A 15,890-nucleotide genomic window follows, 5' to 3' on the forward strand; every position below is an offset into this window, starting at 1 on the left:
CATTTCCTCATCTCCCACCCCTTCTCATGCGACTATCCCCGATGCTTCTCCCTCTTTTTCCCCTGCCCTGCTACAAAGTTTATCCCTGCAGGCAGTCACTGAGTCCGAGGTGCTAAAGGAGCTCCTTAAACTTGACCCCAAAAAAACATCTGGGACAGATGGTTTAGACCCTTTCTTCTTTAAGGTTGCTGCCCCTATCATCGCCAAGCCTGTCTCTCCTCTCTGGGGAGGTTCCCATTGCTTGGAAGGCAGCCACAATTCATCCTTTATTTAAAGGGGGAGATCGAGCTGAGCCTGACTGTTATAGGCATATGTTGGAAAAATTTGTCAATAGTCGACTGACTGGCTTTCTTGATGTCTATATTATGCAATCTGGTTTCCGCTCAGATTATGGATGTCACTGAAACCTTAAAGGTCCTCAATGATGTCATCATTGCCCTTGATTCTAAGCAATGTGGTGATGCTATTTTTATTGACTTTGCCAAAGCTATTGATATGTAGACCATTCCATTCTTGTGAGCCGGCTAAGGAGTATTAGTGTCTCTGAGGGGTCTTTGGCCTGGTTTGCTAACTACCTCTCTCAAAGAGTGCAGTGTATAAAGTCAGAAAATCTGCTGTCTTAGCCACTGCCTGTCACCAAAGGAGTACCCCAAGGCTCGATCCTAAGCCCCACGCTCTTCTCAATTTACAGAGAGGAAGCTCTCTGAGAGGAAGCTCTCTCAACCATTTATATGCAGATGATAGTCTTTTATACTCAGCTGGCCCCTCCCTGGATGTTGTGTTAATGCTCTACAACAAAGCTTTCTTAGTGTCCAACAAGCTTTCTCTACCCTTAACCTTGTTCTGAACACCTCCAAACAAAGGGCATGTGGTTTGGTAAGAAGAATGCCGCTCTCCCCACAGGTGTGATTACTACCTCTGAGGGTTTAGAGCTTGAGGTAGTCATCTCATACAAGTACTTGTGAGTATGGCTAGACGGTGCACTGTCCTTCTCTTAGCACATATGAAAGCTAAATCTAGACTTGGTTTCCTCTATCGTAATCGCTCCTCTTTCACCCCAGCTGCCAAACTAACCCTGATTCAGATAACCATCCTACCCATGCTAGATTACGGAGACATAATTTATAGCTCGGCAGGTAAGGGTGCTCTCAAGCGGCTAGATGTTCTTTACCATTCGGCCATCAGATTTGCCACCAATGCTCCTTATAGGACACATCACTGCACTCTATACTCCGCTGTAAATTGGTCATCTCTGTATACCCGTTGCAAGACCCACTGGTTGATGCTTATTTATAAAACTCTCTTTGGCCTCACTCCCCCCTATCTGAGATATCTACTGCAGCCCTCATTCTCCATATACAACACGCATTCTGCCAGTCACATTCTGTTAAAGGTCCCCAAAGCACACACATCCCTGGGTCGCTCCTCTTTTCAGGTTAGGAGTTAGGTTAAAGGGTTAAGGTTAGGTAAAGGGTTAGGGTTAGCTAATGCTAAGTTGTTGCAAAGTAGCTAAAATGCTAAAGTTGTCCTTGATGACTGGCAACCTTTGGCTTGCTAGACGTTCGTTTTTGTACCCCGACCAAACACCCTACTTTCATACTTGCCTTAAGTAACCATCTGTCTTATGTAATATACCAAACATAACACACCATACTAATTTGAGTGTCCTGGTTTTACTATATTGCGTCTAGTCTATGAGACCAGGCTGAACTTGTTGGTACTGCTGCATGGGTGAAGGGCGGCATGCGCTGACGTCACATTTTTATGCACGTCTTGGGCGTCCACATTGGGGAACGTGCGCGCAGCTGAGTTTTCTGTATTCGACAGGAAAAGATGGCAGCGTCCCTGTGCCGAGTCGGGAGCGCTGTGGGTCAAGCCCTCGCCAAATCCCGTAGCGTAAGTATTCAGGAATATATTGGTATTTAAGGGGTCTGTAAGGATGTAAGAATAATTTCGTTGTTGGTTGGGATCTCCATTTCCTTCACGTCGGCAACTTTTACCGAAAAGTAGGCCTCTGTAGCTCGTTAGCTAGTAGTGCTAGCTATCTTATTGGTATGTAGCTAACATTGGTAACGTTATGTAACCAGAGCACAGGGATGGCTAGGCGGTTAGCATTAGCTTGGAGTTAGCGCAAGGTCAACTCACTCTCAGCAAAGGTTCAATGTCTCACTGTAAAAACGGTGACATGAGTGGGCATTTTGACATCCAGGTTTAACACTTTAGTCAACCTATATCTGCGTTGCCTTATTCGCTTTTTAAAAACTGACAAGGTTATTTTGACCATACTTCCGCGTTGTCCTATTTGCCCTAACGTTAACCAGTTACCTAGCTAGAACTACCTACCTCTGTCTTGTCCAACTGGATGCGTAGCTATGTTAAATTGAACTCGCTACATAGTTAGTCATTAATTGTGTGACCTCAGTTAACTTGAAAGTGTGTTTCCTTTGAGTTGTTGGGCTGCTTGGCTAGCTGGTGAAGTGTTGTTGATGGACCCTCAGTAAAGATAAAAATAGCCCCTCCTTACCTCCAACTTATTAGCTAGCTAAGGTTGACTGGTGGTATGAGTGAATTGGTGGCTGCCACTGTTGTTGTGTGGGATCAACAGTCAGCAGATCACCCCACTACCACTTTCTCTCCTTTTCTTGGCCACGATGACATCAAATCAAAGTTTATTGGTCACATACACCGTTTTGTAAAGGACATCAGCAGTATGATCTCTATTATTGAATCTCTTGATCCTCTCCCTGAACCTCTCCCAGTGCAGGGATGCAAACTAGTCACCTTTCGGCGAAATTCGCCATTTTTGAATCCTACGTGATTCGTGTAGATCCGATGAAAAAGTTTGGGAGGGAGGCGGGGAGTTTGGATCACTACTGGCTGTAAACAAACGAGTGATACGCTTTTGGAGCAATGCTGGCTGCTGTGTCCAAGGCTCAGCCAATCGTTTACAAAACAGAATGCAGTGCAGCACGCGACTGAAGAGAGAAGAGACAACCAATTTACTAGTTACAGCCTCAGTGCGCGCTCTGGAAAGGCAACTTGCCAGTTACAGCAGCGCGTCCCCGAATGATAACGAGGAGGTAACGTTAGGTGAGAATCCTGACCACGGAGACGGGGGTGAGAAGGTGATGAAGCGTACTTCATGAGCTGTTAACGAAAAACTAGCGGCATTCGGAAAGTTTGAGGTGAGGGAGAAAGTGTGGTTGAACAAGTAACGTTATTAGCATTAACTGTCTTGCTAGCTGGATCGAATTCTCCGTAGCTAGCCAGAGAAATGCTGAGCAACATTAGCCAACTTATCTGATCAAATAATTTAGTTTATGGTGTGAAGATTAGCTTGCTAATAGTCAGACAGCTAACATTAGCTAGCTAACGTTACAACACCAGATGAGCAAACATTAGTAACCTAACCAATTCGCTATTATACGACTCCAAATCTCCCCCCTGTCAGAATTCTCCCCATATTCGCGTTCTTCATTGCTGCGACTTGGTTGAAGGTTGAGATTTCTGCTCTTCACTCCGTTGTAAGTTTAGCCTACATTTCACTGATCTTAGTAGCAGAAAGCATTTCTGTCTGCAGTTTTCGTTTTGGCTATTTATTTCAATATGGCGCCCTGTGCGAACCCCCCTGTTATGGGTTCATTTAACATTCAAACACCCCCCCTGCAAAAGCGCCCCGGGAAAGATGCTGCCCATGTCGCCCGTACCTAAACCTGATACTGATTTGTATTAGTCTATACATAAATCTACACGAATACATTAATTATTAATTTCGGTTTCCTATCCTGACGTGAAGATTGTTCTATAGAAATTATTTGACTCTGTGTGCCACAGAAAGTATTTGACTCTAGCCACAAAATTTAAGGAAATTAGAACGGTGGGAGAATTCTGGCAGGGGGGAGTTTTTCGACACAGCACCGTTCCGCAAATTATAACGCGTTAGTTGCTTACTGCAATCTGTGTGAAATGTTAACTAGCTAACGAACTAACCACTAAATGTTAACTAATGTTTTCCCTCTACAGTATGTGGTTCGTTTTCAGAATGAGAGAATTAAATTAAAATGAGGCGTTGCTTGTTAAACAAGTGGATTCAGGGATCAAGTGTAGCTGGAGATGGGCCTGGCTTAAGCTGGATATAATTTATTTTATTTATTTCACCAGGTAGGCTAGTTGAGAACAAGTTCTAATTTGCAACTGCGACCTGGCCAAGATAAAGCATAGCAATTCGACACATACAACAACACAGAGTAACACATGGAATAAACAAAACATAAATAATACAGTAGAAAAATAAGTCTATATACAATGTGAGCAAATGAGGTGAGATGGGAGGTAAAGGCAAAAAAAGGCCATGGTGGCGAGGTAAATACAATAAAGCAAGTAAAACACTTTAATTGTAGATTTGCAGTGGAAGAATGTGCAAAATAGAAATAATGGGGTGCAAAGGAGCAAAATAAATAAATACAGTAGGGGAAGAGGTAGTTGTTTGGGCTAAATTATAGATCGGCTATGTACAGGTGCAGTGATCTGTGAGCTGCTCTGACAGCTGGTGCTTAAAGCTAGTGAGGGAGATACGTGTTTCCAGCTTCCGAGACTTTTGCAGTTCGTTCCAGTCTTTGGCAGCAGAGAACTGGAAGGAAAGACGACCAAAGGAGGAATTGGCTTTGGGGGTGACCAGTGAGATATACCTGCTGAAGCGCGTGCTATGAGTGGGTGCTGCAATGGTGACCAGTGAGCTGAGATAAGGCAGGGCTTTACCTAGCAGAGACTTGTAGATAACCTGTAGCCAGTGGGTTTGGCGACGAGTATGAAGCGAGGGCCAACCAACGAGAGCGTACAGGACGCAATGGTGGGTAGTGTATGGGGCTTTGGTGACAAAACGGATGGCACTGTGATAGACTGCATCCAGTTTGCTGAGTAGAGTGTTGGAGGCTATTTTATAGGTGACATCACCGAAGTCGAGGATCGGTAGGATGGTCAGTTTTACGAGGGTATGTTTGGCAGCATGAGTGAAGGAGACTTTGTTGTGAAATTTGGAACCCGATTCTAGATTTAAATTTGGATTGGAGATGCATAATGTGAGTCTGGATGGAGAGTTTACAGTCTAACCAGACACCTAGGTATTTGTAGTTGTCCACATATTTTAAGTCAGAACCGTCCAGAGTAGTGATGCTAGTCGGGCGGGAGGGTGCGGGCAGCAATCGGTTGAAGTGCATGCAATTAGTTTTACTTGCATTTAAAAGCAGTTGGAGGCCTTGGAATGAGTGTTGAATGGCATTGAAGCTCGTTTGGAGGTTTGTTGGCACAGTGTCCAAGTACATCACTGTGGCCAAACTTCCTCCCATCCAGGACCTCTATACCAGGCGGTGTCAGAGGAAGGCCCTAAAAATGGTCAAAGACTCCAGCCACCCTAGTCATAGACTGTTCTCTCTGCTACCGCACGGCAAGTGGTACCGGAGCGCCAAGTCTAGGTCCAAGAGGCTTCTAAACAGCTTCTACCACCAAGCCATAAGACTGCTGAACATCTAATCAAATGGCTACCCAGACTATTTGCATTGCCCCCCCCCCCCCCCCCCCCCACACCCTCTTCTACGCTTCTGCTACTCTCTGTTATTATCTATGTATAGTCACTTTAATAACTCTACCTACATGTACATATTATCTCGACTAACCGGTGCCCCCGCACATTGACTCTGTACCTGTACCCACTGTATATAATCTCGCTATTGTTATTTTACAGCTGCTCTTTAATTACTTGTTCCTTTTATTTCTTATTCTTTTTCTGATTTTTTTAACTGCATTGTTGGTTAGGGGCTTGTAAGTAAGCATTTCACTGTAAGGTCTACTACAACTGTTGTATTCGGAGCATTTGACTAATAAGATTTGATTTGATAATACTTTGTTAGTTACTTTTGATGTTGAGTTGTTGTACACAAATATTCCTCACAAGTGCGGAATTGAGGCCATGGAACATTTTCTTCTGCATCGTGACCCCAATGAACTACCTTCCAGTTCATGCATTATAACCTTGGCTAAAATAGTACTCACATACAACTACTTCATGTTTTTGAAATTATTTCTTTATTCAGACGAAGGGTACTGCTATGGGATCATCTTTGGCTCCAAACTATGCTAATTTGTATGTGGGTTACATGGACAGTCAATGTTCAATTCTCTCGCATGGCTACAATCAATGCAATGCCACTTACAAATGTAGATCCTTCAAACACCCCAAACAGGGAAACAGTTCCCATTCAAAGGTGTTATCACATGCTCCACTAAGGCAGTTATTTATCTTATAACTTGTCCTTGTGGTAAAAATTGTGGGTAAAACAATGCGCCAACTAAAAGTACGAACCTCTTAGCACCGTTCGGTGCAAAAAGTCAACTTACCCATTTGCTAACCACTTGATTTCGTCGGCATCAAACACGTCACCCTCCCTAGGAGAGGAGGTGACCTCAACAATTTATTGTTAAAACGAGAGGCTGCCTGGATCTTTAATTTAAAGACCCTTGCTCCCTTCGGTCTCAACGTAGACTGATCTGAAACCATTCTTGTGATTATTGTGATTTGCCATTAATTGTAAATGTTTTTATTTAACTAGGCAAGTCAGTTAAGAACAAATTCTTATTTACAATGACGGCCTAACCCGGACGATGCTGGCCCAATTGTGCACTGCCCTATGGGACTCCCGATCATGGCCGGTTGTGATACAGCCCGGGTTCGAACCCGGGTCTGTAGTGACGACACTAGCTCTGCGACGCAGTGCCTTGGACGGCTGCACCACTCATGATGTTTGTAGACCTATGTAGCCAAATTGTATCTATGATGATATGCTATCCATTCATGTTTTTTTGTGTGTTCTGTTTATATCTGATAATTAAAACCAATGATATCAGGCCACACCTGGCCATGATTATAGACACCTGTGTGTGTCCTTTGACAGTATATAAACTAGTGACCCGCAGTGTTTGTCATTATACCCTGATGAAGACAGCTTGTCTGTCAAAACGTTGGTTATGAGGTTATTAAATTAATGTATCTGAGCTCCTAGTGTGCGGCTCTCCTTTTTCTTTTTGAAGTATTTTACTCTGCTAGCCAGCACCTCATCTAAACGGGTGTGCTTTTCTTTCGCTTCCACATACACAGTTTAACAGATGATATAGTGGATGCAGTGAAATGCTTATGTTACTAGCTCCTAACAATGACATTGAGGCGATCATACATTTCTAAAATGCATAATATTTTGCTAATTGTCTCTTCATTCCATTACTACAGATTATTTTAGCAATTTCATACATATCCTTACACCAGTACTATCAACACAACAAAATCAACTAAACTCAGGGGGGAAAAGAAACGTCCTCTCACTGTCAACTACGTTTATGTTCAGCAAACTTAACATGTGTAAATATGTGTATGAACATAAGATTCAACAACAGACATAAACTGAACAAGTTCCACAGACATGTGACTAACAGAAATGGAATAATGAGTCCCTGAACAAAGGGGGGGTCAAAATCTAAAGTAACAGTCAGTATCTGGTGTGGCCACAAGCTACATTAAGTACTGCAGTCATCTCCTCCTCATGGACTGCACCAGATTTGCCAGTTCTTGCTGTGAGATGTTACCCTACTCTTCCACCAAGGCACCTGCAAGTTCCCGGACATTTCTGGGGGGAATGGCCCTAGCCCTCACCCTCTGATCCAACAGGTCCCAGACGTGCTCAATGGGATTGAGATCCGGGCTCTTCGCTGGCCATGGCAAAACACTGACATTCCTGTCTTGCAGGAAAACACACACAGAACGAGCAGTATGGCTGGTGGCATTGTCATGCTGGATGTCATGTCAGGATGAACCTGCAGGAAGGGTACCACATGAGGGAGGAGGATGTCTTCCCTGTAACACACAGCGTTGAGATTGCCTGTAATGACAACAAGCTCAGTCCGATGATGCTGTGACACACCGCCCCAGACCATGACGGACCCTCCACCTCCAAATCGATCCCCCTCCAGAGTACAGGCCTCGGTGTAACGCTCAACACCCTGTGTTGTCTCCTTCAACGATAAACGCAAATCCGACTATCACCCCTGGTGAGACAAAACCGCTACTCGTCAGTGAAGAGCACTTTTTGCCAGTCCTGTCTGGTCCAGCGATGGTGGGTTTGTGCCCATTGGCGACGTTGTTGCCGGTGTTGTCTGGTGATGACCTGCCTTACAACAGGCTTACAAGCCCTCAGTCCAGCCTCTCTCAGCTTATTGCGGACAGTCTGCACACTGATGGAGGGATTGTGCGTTCCTAGTGTAACTCGGGCAGTTGTAGTTACCATCCTGTATCTGTCCCGCAGGTGGGATGTTTGGATGTACCGATCCTGTGCAGGTGTTGTTGCCACAGCGAGGTCTGCCACAGCGAGGACGATCAGCTGTCCGCCCTGTCTCCCTGTAGCTCTGTCTCACAGTACGGACATTGCAATTTATTGCCCTGGCCACATCTGCAGTCCTCATGCCTCCTTGCCGCATGCCTAAGGCACGTTCACGCAGATGAGCAGGGACCATGGGCATCTTTCTTTTGGTATTTTTCAGAGTCAGTAGAAAGGCCTCTTTAGTTTCCTAAGTTTTCATAACTGTGACCTTAATTACCTACCGTCTGTAAGCTGTTACTGTCTTTAACGCTGTTCCACAGGTGCATGTTCATTAATTGTTTATGGTTCATTGACCAAGCGTGGGAAACAGTGTTTAAGCCCTTTACAATGAAGATCTGTGAAGTTATTTGGATTTTTACGAATTATCTTTAAAAGACAGGCTCCTGAAAAAGGGACGTTTCTTTTTTTGCTGAGTTTATTTGCTGAAGAATATCAAATCAAATTTATTTATATAGCCCTTCGTACATCAGCTGATATCTCAAAGTGCTGTACAGAAACCCAGCCTAAAACCCCAAACAGCAAGCAATGCAGGTGTAGAAGCACGGTGGCTAGGAAAAACTCCCTAGAAAGGCCAAAACCTAGGAAGAAACCTAGAGAGGAACCAGGCTATGAGGGGTGGCCAGTCCTCTTCTGGCTGTGCCGGGTGGAGATTATAACAGAACATGGCCAAGATGTTCAAATGTTCATAAATGACCAGCATGGTCAAATAATAAAATCTCTTGTCACAGTCAGTGTTGTAGGCTAACTATCCTTTCCCTCTCTCTCCAGCCCATCCTGCTGTCTCTGCGGCGTGGTCAGGCTACGGTGACCTACGCCCAGAGCCTTCTGGGAGCTCCTGAGACCCGTCTCACTGCCCTGGACAATGGCCTGAGGATCGCATCGGAGGAGACCGGACACAGCACATGCACTGTAAGGACCTGCTGTCATTGATCATACAATCCAAGCAGTCATCTTGATGGATTTGGGAAACATTGCCTAGTGCAGACAATCACTTAGTCACATTTCAGATGATCCTGACTATTTGTTGGCGCGTCATGGTATCTAGCTACGTTCCACCTCTGTCTCTCAGGTTGGGCTGTGGATCGGCTGTGGAAGTCGCTATGAGACTGAGAAGAACAATGGAGCTGGGTTCTTCCTGGAGCACATGGCTTTCAAGGTACACAACAGCCCCGACATCTATGCAACCTACCTTCCGTCTCACAAGGGACTTCACACTTACTTTACTACTGCACCAGACTGGCCCAACATGGTTTCTCTTTCCCCCCCTTTTTTCCCATGTTTCTTTTCCCCAGGGGACAAAGAAGCACACCCAGATGGCCCTGGAGCAGCAGGTGGAGTCCATGGGTGCTCACCTGAGCGCATACACTTCCCGGGAGCACACTGCCTACTACATGAAGACCCTGGCCAAAGACCTGCCAAAAGGTGAGCCAACCAGACCACCTACCCAGCATAGCAGACACTTCAATGAGGCAGGAATAAGGCATGGAGACTGTTTATAAGGTGATATGACAATTCAATAGTGTGTACAATGGGTTGGGTTCTTATAAGCCCTTCTAGTTCCACAGAGGTTGAGTGAGTGTTAATGTATATAGTTATAAAGCTCCTGTTTCCTTTTGGTGAATTAGTTTCTCATGCCTGTGTTGAACTTCCATTCCCATGGTCTCCAGTAGTCCTTGTCAATTGCTATGTATACTGAAGTGCCCCTCTCACGCTCTCCAGCGGTGGAGCTGTTGTCAGAGGTAGTGCAGAGCAATGCCCTGAACGAGGCTGACATAGAGCAGCAGAGGAGTGTGGTGCTGAGAGAGCTGGAGGAGGTGGAGGGCAGTCTACAGGACGTCTGTTTGGACCTGCTGCATGCCACAGCTTTTCAGGGTACCCCCCTGGGACACAGTGTGCTGGGACCGTCCCAAAACGCCAGGTACACACACACACACACACAGAGCCTACCAGGGAATCCTATTGGGTCAGAGCATGCTAGGCCAAACCAAAACACCAGGGAAACTCGCACATGTTATAGAATCCTGTTACATTTCACAGCACTCCCAGTTAGTTGAGCAGTAAAGGTCTGTCTCTTCCCTTCAGGACTTTGAGTCGACAGGATCTGGTAGATTTCATCAGGAGCCACTACAAGGCCCCCCGCATGGTGCTGGCAGCTGCTGGAGGTATCTCCCATACATTAACACTGGCATGTTTAGGCTGTATATAGAGGTATTACATGCCAATACCAACTGGCCCTGATTGTTTTTTTATTTTATTTGAGTGTAATGGTTGTCTGTTTGTAATGGCTCACTGCCTGTTTCCTGTGTAGGTGTGACTCATGAGGAACTGGTTGGGTTGGCCAAACAGCACTTTAGCGGGATTTCCTTTGAGTACGAGGATGATGCCGTGCCTGTTCTGTCCCCCTGCCGCTTCTCTGGCAGCGAGGTGAGGAGCGCCCCTGTTTGTGTGTGTCCGAATTGACAGATGTTTGAACAAGGGCACAGGTATCCCATCAGAGCTTTTCTTCTTTTTATTTGGAATGTTAATATGGTTAACCCTGTGTTGTCTCCTCCTCTCGCCCTCTGTAGATCCGCATGCGTGATGATGATATGCCCCTTGCACATATTGCTATCGCAGTGGAGGGGGCCAGTGCCGCCAGCCCAGACATTGTGCCTCTAATGGTGGCCAACTCCATCATTGGCAGCTATGACATCACTTTTGGTGGTGGAAAGCACCTGAGCAGCCGCCTGGCTCGTCTAGCCTCAGAGGAGAGTCTGTGCCACAGCTTTCAGGCCTTCCACTCATCCTACAGCGACACTGGTCTGCTGGGCATCTACTTTGTCACTGACAAACACCACATCGATGACATGATGCACTGGTCACAGAACGCATGGTTAGTTGTGATTTCCAATATATACACTCACAAACCCAAAACATGGACACACTCCTAGTCCAACACTTATCCTCAGCCTGTGTAATTTTACATATTTCATTTGGTAGTATTGACCTCCCTCGTTTTCTTTCTCTCTCCCTGAAGGATGAACTTGTGCACCACAGTGACAGAGAGTGATGTTGCCAGAGCCAAAAACGCCCTCAAGGCCAGCCTGGTGGGACAGCTCGACGGTAAGATCTCTATCTCCTCATGTAGCCTGTCAGACACTTAAACACACACACACACACACACAAATACCTCTCCCTGTTCAACACTAACACTGCCGTACTGCTCTTGTGTAGGAACGACACCGATATGTGATGACATCGGCAGGCACGTCCTGAACTATGGCCGCCGTATCCCCCTGGCTGAGTGGGACGCCCGCATCGATGTGAGTACAACCGCCTTCCATGCACCACACATACAGCTGTTACACCCTCCTCTACCACCTAGAGCAGAGGTATTCAACCCCCCCAATTAACAACAATTAACCTTTAATTCATTACATTTTCATCTCTTACATTTATTTTTTTACCAATAAATACTTATATTCAGTAAAATGCAATTTTTCTAATCATCTTTCTCAACATTTGTATATTGTCCCATACAATAATCTGTACTGTTAATTTTTATATTAAAACATATATTCTGAACAAAAATATATATGCAACATGCAACAATTTCAAAGATTTTACTGAGTTACAGTTCATAGAAGGAAATCAATCAATTGAAGAAAAAAAAATTAGGCCCTAATCTATGGATTTCACATGACTGGACAGGGGCGCAGCCACTGGGGAGCCAGGCACAGCCAATAAGAATACGTTTTCCCCCAATAAAAGGGCTTTATTACAGACAGTTCCCCCAGACCCGACTTTGAATACCACTGATCTAGAGGGTGCTCTTTCTGTATCTCTCTCTGATCTCACTCGGAGTTTTCCCCCCCCACCCCTTACTGCATTCACCCCACATTTCTCACCTCAGGCTGTGACGCCCAGGATGGTGCGTGACGTCTGCTCCAAATATATCTATGACAAGTGTCCCGCTGTGTCTGCTGTTGGTAAGTTACCACACATCAGTATTCCTTCCAAGCAGCCTTTGCACCTTAGTCCTCTTGTCCAGGATAAAGATAGCACATAGTCTAAAAGTCCAGCTAGTGGCTACCTAGCTTGGTAATGTTCTGATTCCTCAATCCTTCTCTCATCTCGTCTTACTGTCTTTCTCTCTGTTCCACAGGCCCCGTTGAGCAGCTGCCTGACTACAACAGAATGCGCAGTGCCATGTACTGGCTCCGCTTCTAAGAACCCAATAGTGTTGCTCTCTGCGTGTTCCTTTCACTCTGAGGACTGCCTCAGCTCATCAGCACAGATCTGCATCGGCTCCATCAAAGGTCCCTCTCCTCCATCTCTCGCTCTATTCCTGCTATGTTAGTTTTAGTTGGTTATGAGGGAGAGAACCACTGTTTAGGGGGTGAATAAGTTCTGAGTGTTCTGTTTCCCTGTAATTATCAATAATTACCTCTTGAGAAAGATTGTAATACTGAAGATTTTTGTTAATGTAACTGAGCCTTTTCATGCACCTGGTACTGTTCTGGGGAAGAGAGGGGAACACCTGAAGACATTCAGTGATAAATACATATACAGTAAAATCAGGGCACTGTACAACCAGTTAATGTAGAGCAAAAGTATTTATGAATTGATGTAGTATTTTGTTTCTGTCCTATTGTACATAACAGAAGCTCTCATTCCGACAAATTAAAATAAAACATTGTAAAACACTTTGTTTTTGAGTCATTGTCCCACACACAGAATTAGATTAGTAAGACTTAATATGTTATGATCTATCCTTGTCTCCAGGCCTACAAGCCACCAATGCCCCACTTTGGAACATTACATTTAAAAAAGGGGGGAAGGGGTTATAAGCTGACAGTATTGCTTTCAGATTGTCAAACCATGCATCATTTAGCTATTTGATTTTCAATTTTAGGACCCCTTTTGGTGTAAAAAAGATATAAAACATTTGATACAATATTGAAATTGGCCTTTTGTACCAAATCCCACAAACGCATTGAATAACATTTATGAATTGCAAAGAAAATACTATTTATTTTTTGACTAAGGTTTAAGTGACTGATATAAGAAAGCTCAGGAAATATAAACTCAGCAAAAAAAAAATCCTCAACTGTGTTTATTTTCAGCAAACTTAACATGTACATATTTGTATGAACATAAGATTCAACAACTGAGAGACAAACTGAACAAGTTCCACAGACATGTGACTAAAATAATTGGAATGTGTCCCTGAACAAAGGGGGAGGGATCAAAATCAAAAGTATCTATCTGGTGTGGCCACCAGCTGCATTAAGTACTGCTGTGCATCTCCTCATGGACTGCACCTGATTTGCCAGTTCTTGCTGTGAGATGTTACCCCACTCTTCTATCAAGGCACCTGCAAGTTCCCGGACATTTCTGGGGGAATGGTCTTAGCCCTGACCCTCTGATCCAACAGGTCCCAGACGTGCTCAATGGGATTGAGATCCGAGTTCTTCGCTGGCCATGGCAGAACACTGACATTCCTGTCTTGCAGGAAATCACACATAGAACGAGCAGTATGGCTGGTGGCATTGTCATGCTGAAGGGTCAGGATGAGCCTGCAGGAAGGGTACCACATGAGGGAGGAGGATGTCTTCCCTGTAACACACAGCGTTGAGATTGCCTGTAATGATGGAGGAGATTGCCTGTAATGACAACAAGCTCAGTCCGATGATGCTGTGACACACCGCCCCCGACCATGACGGACCCTCCACTTCCAAATCGATCCCCCTCTAGAGTACAGACCTCGGCGTAACTCTCATTCCTTCGACGATAAACGCAAATCCGACCATCATCCCTGGTGAGACAAAACCACAACTCGTCAGTGAAGAGCACTTTTTGCCAGTCCTGTCTGGTCCAGCGACGGTAGGTTTGTGCCCATTGGCGACGTCGTTGCCGGTGATGTCTGGTGAGGACCTGCCTTACAACAGGCTTACAAGCCCTCAGTCCAGCCTCTCTCAGCTTATTGCGGACAGTCTGCACACTGATGGAGGGATTGTGCGTTCCTAGTGTAACCCGGGCAGTTATAGTTGCCATCCTGTATCTGTCCCGCAGGTATGATGTTTGGATGTACCGATCCTGTGCAGGTGTTACACGTGGTCTGCCACGGCGAGGACGATCAGCTGTCTCCCTGTAGCTCTGTCTCACAGTACGGACATTGCAATTTATTGCCTTGGCCACATCTGCAGTCCTCATGCCTCCTTGCAGCATGCCTAAGGCACGTTCACACAGATGAGCAGGGACCCTGAGCATCTTTCTTTTGGTGTTTTTCAGAGTCAGTAGAAAGGCCTCTTTAGTGTCCTAAGTTTTCATAACTGTGACCTTAATTGTCTACCGTCTGTAGCTGTTAGTGTCTTAACGACCGTTCCACAGGTGCATGTTCATTAATTGTTTATGGTTCATTGGACAAGCATGGGGAACAGTGTTTAAACCCTTTACAATGAAGATCTGTGCAGATCTTATTTGGATTTTTACAAATTATCTTTGAAAGACCGGGTCCTAATAAAGGGATGTTTTTTTTTGCTGAGTTTATATATTTACACACATTTAACCTCTTTTTTGTGGGTAGGTACAAAACTACCTCCATACAGTGCCTTAGGAAAGTATTCAGACCCTTTGCCTTTTTCACATTTTGTTACGTTACAGCCTTATTCTAGAATGTATTAAATTGACCAAGAACCTGATGGTCACTCTGACAGAGCTCCAGAGTTCCTCTGCGGAGATGGGAGAATCTACCAGAAGGACAACCACCTCTGCAGCACTCCACCAATCAGGCCTTTATGGTAGAGTGGCCAGACGGAAGCCACTCCTCAGTAAAAGGCACATGACAGCCCGTTTGGAGATTGCCAAAAGGCACCTAAAGGGCTCTCAGATCATGAGAAACAAGCTCCTCTGGTCTGATGAAACCAAGATTGAACTCTTTGGCCTGAATGCCAAGAGTGACATCTGGAGGAAACCTGGCACCGCAGGAGTGGCTTCGGGACAAGTCTCTGAATGTCCGAGTGCCCCAGCCAGAGCCTGGACTTGAACCCGATCTAACATCTCTGGAGAGACCTGAAAATAGCTGTGCAGCGACGCTCCCCATCCAAACTGCCAGAGCTTGAGAAGATCTGCAGAAAAGAATGGGAGAAACTCCCCAAATACAGGTGTGCCAAGCTTGTAGCGTTATACCCAAGAAGACTCAAGGCTGTAATCGCTGCCAAAGGTGCTTCAACAAAGTACTGAGTAAAGGGTCTGAATACTTATGTAAATGTGATTTCAGTTTTTATTATATTACAACATTTTACAAAATGCATATGTGGACCTGCTCATTGAACATCTCATTCCAAAATCATGGGCATATGGAGTTGGTCCCTCTCTTTGCTGCTATAACAGCCAAGTCCTGCAGGGACTTGCTTCCATTCAGCCACAAGAACATTAGTGAGATCGGGCACTGATGTTGGGTGATTAGGCCTGGCTCGCAGTTGA

At 45.2% G+C, this 15,890-nt stretch overlaps 1 protein-coding gene across 1 annotated transcript; it reads left to right on the forward strand.

Moving 5' to 3' along the window:
* Positions 1-1,778: 1,778 nt before the first annotated feature.
* LOC120060445 (cytochrome b-c1 complex subunit 1, mitochondrial-like) lies at positions 1,779-13,109 on the forward strand. The gene is made up of 12 exons (XM_039009776.1): positions 1,779-1,896; positions 9,192-9,332; positions 9,493-9,579; positions 9,716-9,845; positions 10,143-10,341; positions 10,506-10,585; positions 10,732-10,847; positions 10,991-11,295; positions 11,440-11,525; positions 11,637-11,725; positions 12,316-12,391; positions 12,568-13,109. The coding sequence occupies exons 1-12, from the start codon at positions 1,834-1,836 to the stop codon at positions 12,630-12,632; spliced, it is 1,437 nt and encodes a 478-aa protein (XP_038865704.1). The 5' UTR covers positions 1,779-1,833; the 3' UTR covers positions 12,633-13,109.
* The last annotated feature ends 2,781 nt before the right edge of the window (positions 13,110-15,890 follow it).

This window comes from Salvelinus namaycush, chromosome 2 (genome assembly GCF_016432855.1).
Source record: "Salvelinus namaycush isolate Seneca chromosome 2, SaNama_1.0, whole genome shotgun sequence".
Taxonomy (NCBI): Eukaryota; Metazoa; Chordata; class Actinopteri; order Salmoniformes; family Salmonidae; genus Salvelinus; species Salvelinus namaycush.

Bases quoted from the DNA above. Each gene is read 5' to 3' on its own strand.
- LOC120060445 (XM_039009776.1), top strand. From the start codon at position 1,834: ATGGCAGCGTCCCTGTGCCGAGTCGGGAGCGCTGTGGGTCAAGCCCTC. The intron at 10,586-10,731 runs GTATCTCCCATA...TTTCCTGTGTAG, and splicing joins GGTGCTGGCAGCTGCTGGAG to GTGTGACTCATGAGGAACTG. The intron at 11,296-11,439 runs GTTAGTTGTGAT...CTCTCCCTGAAG, and splicing joins CACTGGTCACAGAACGCATG to GATGAACTTGTGCACCACAG.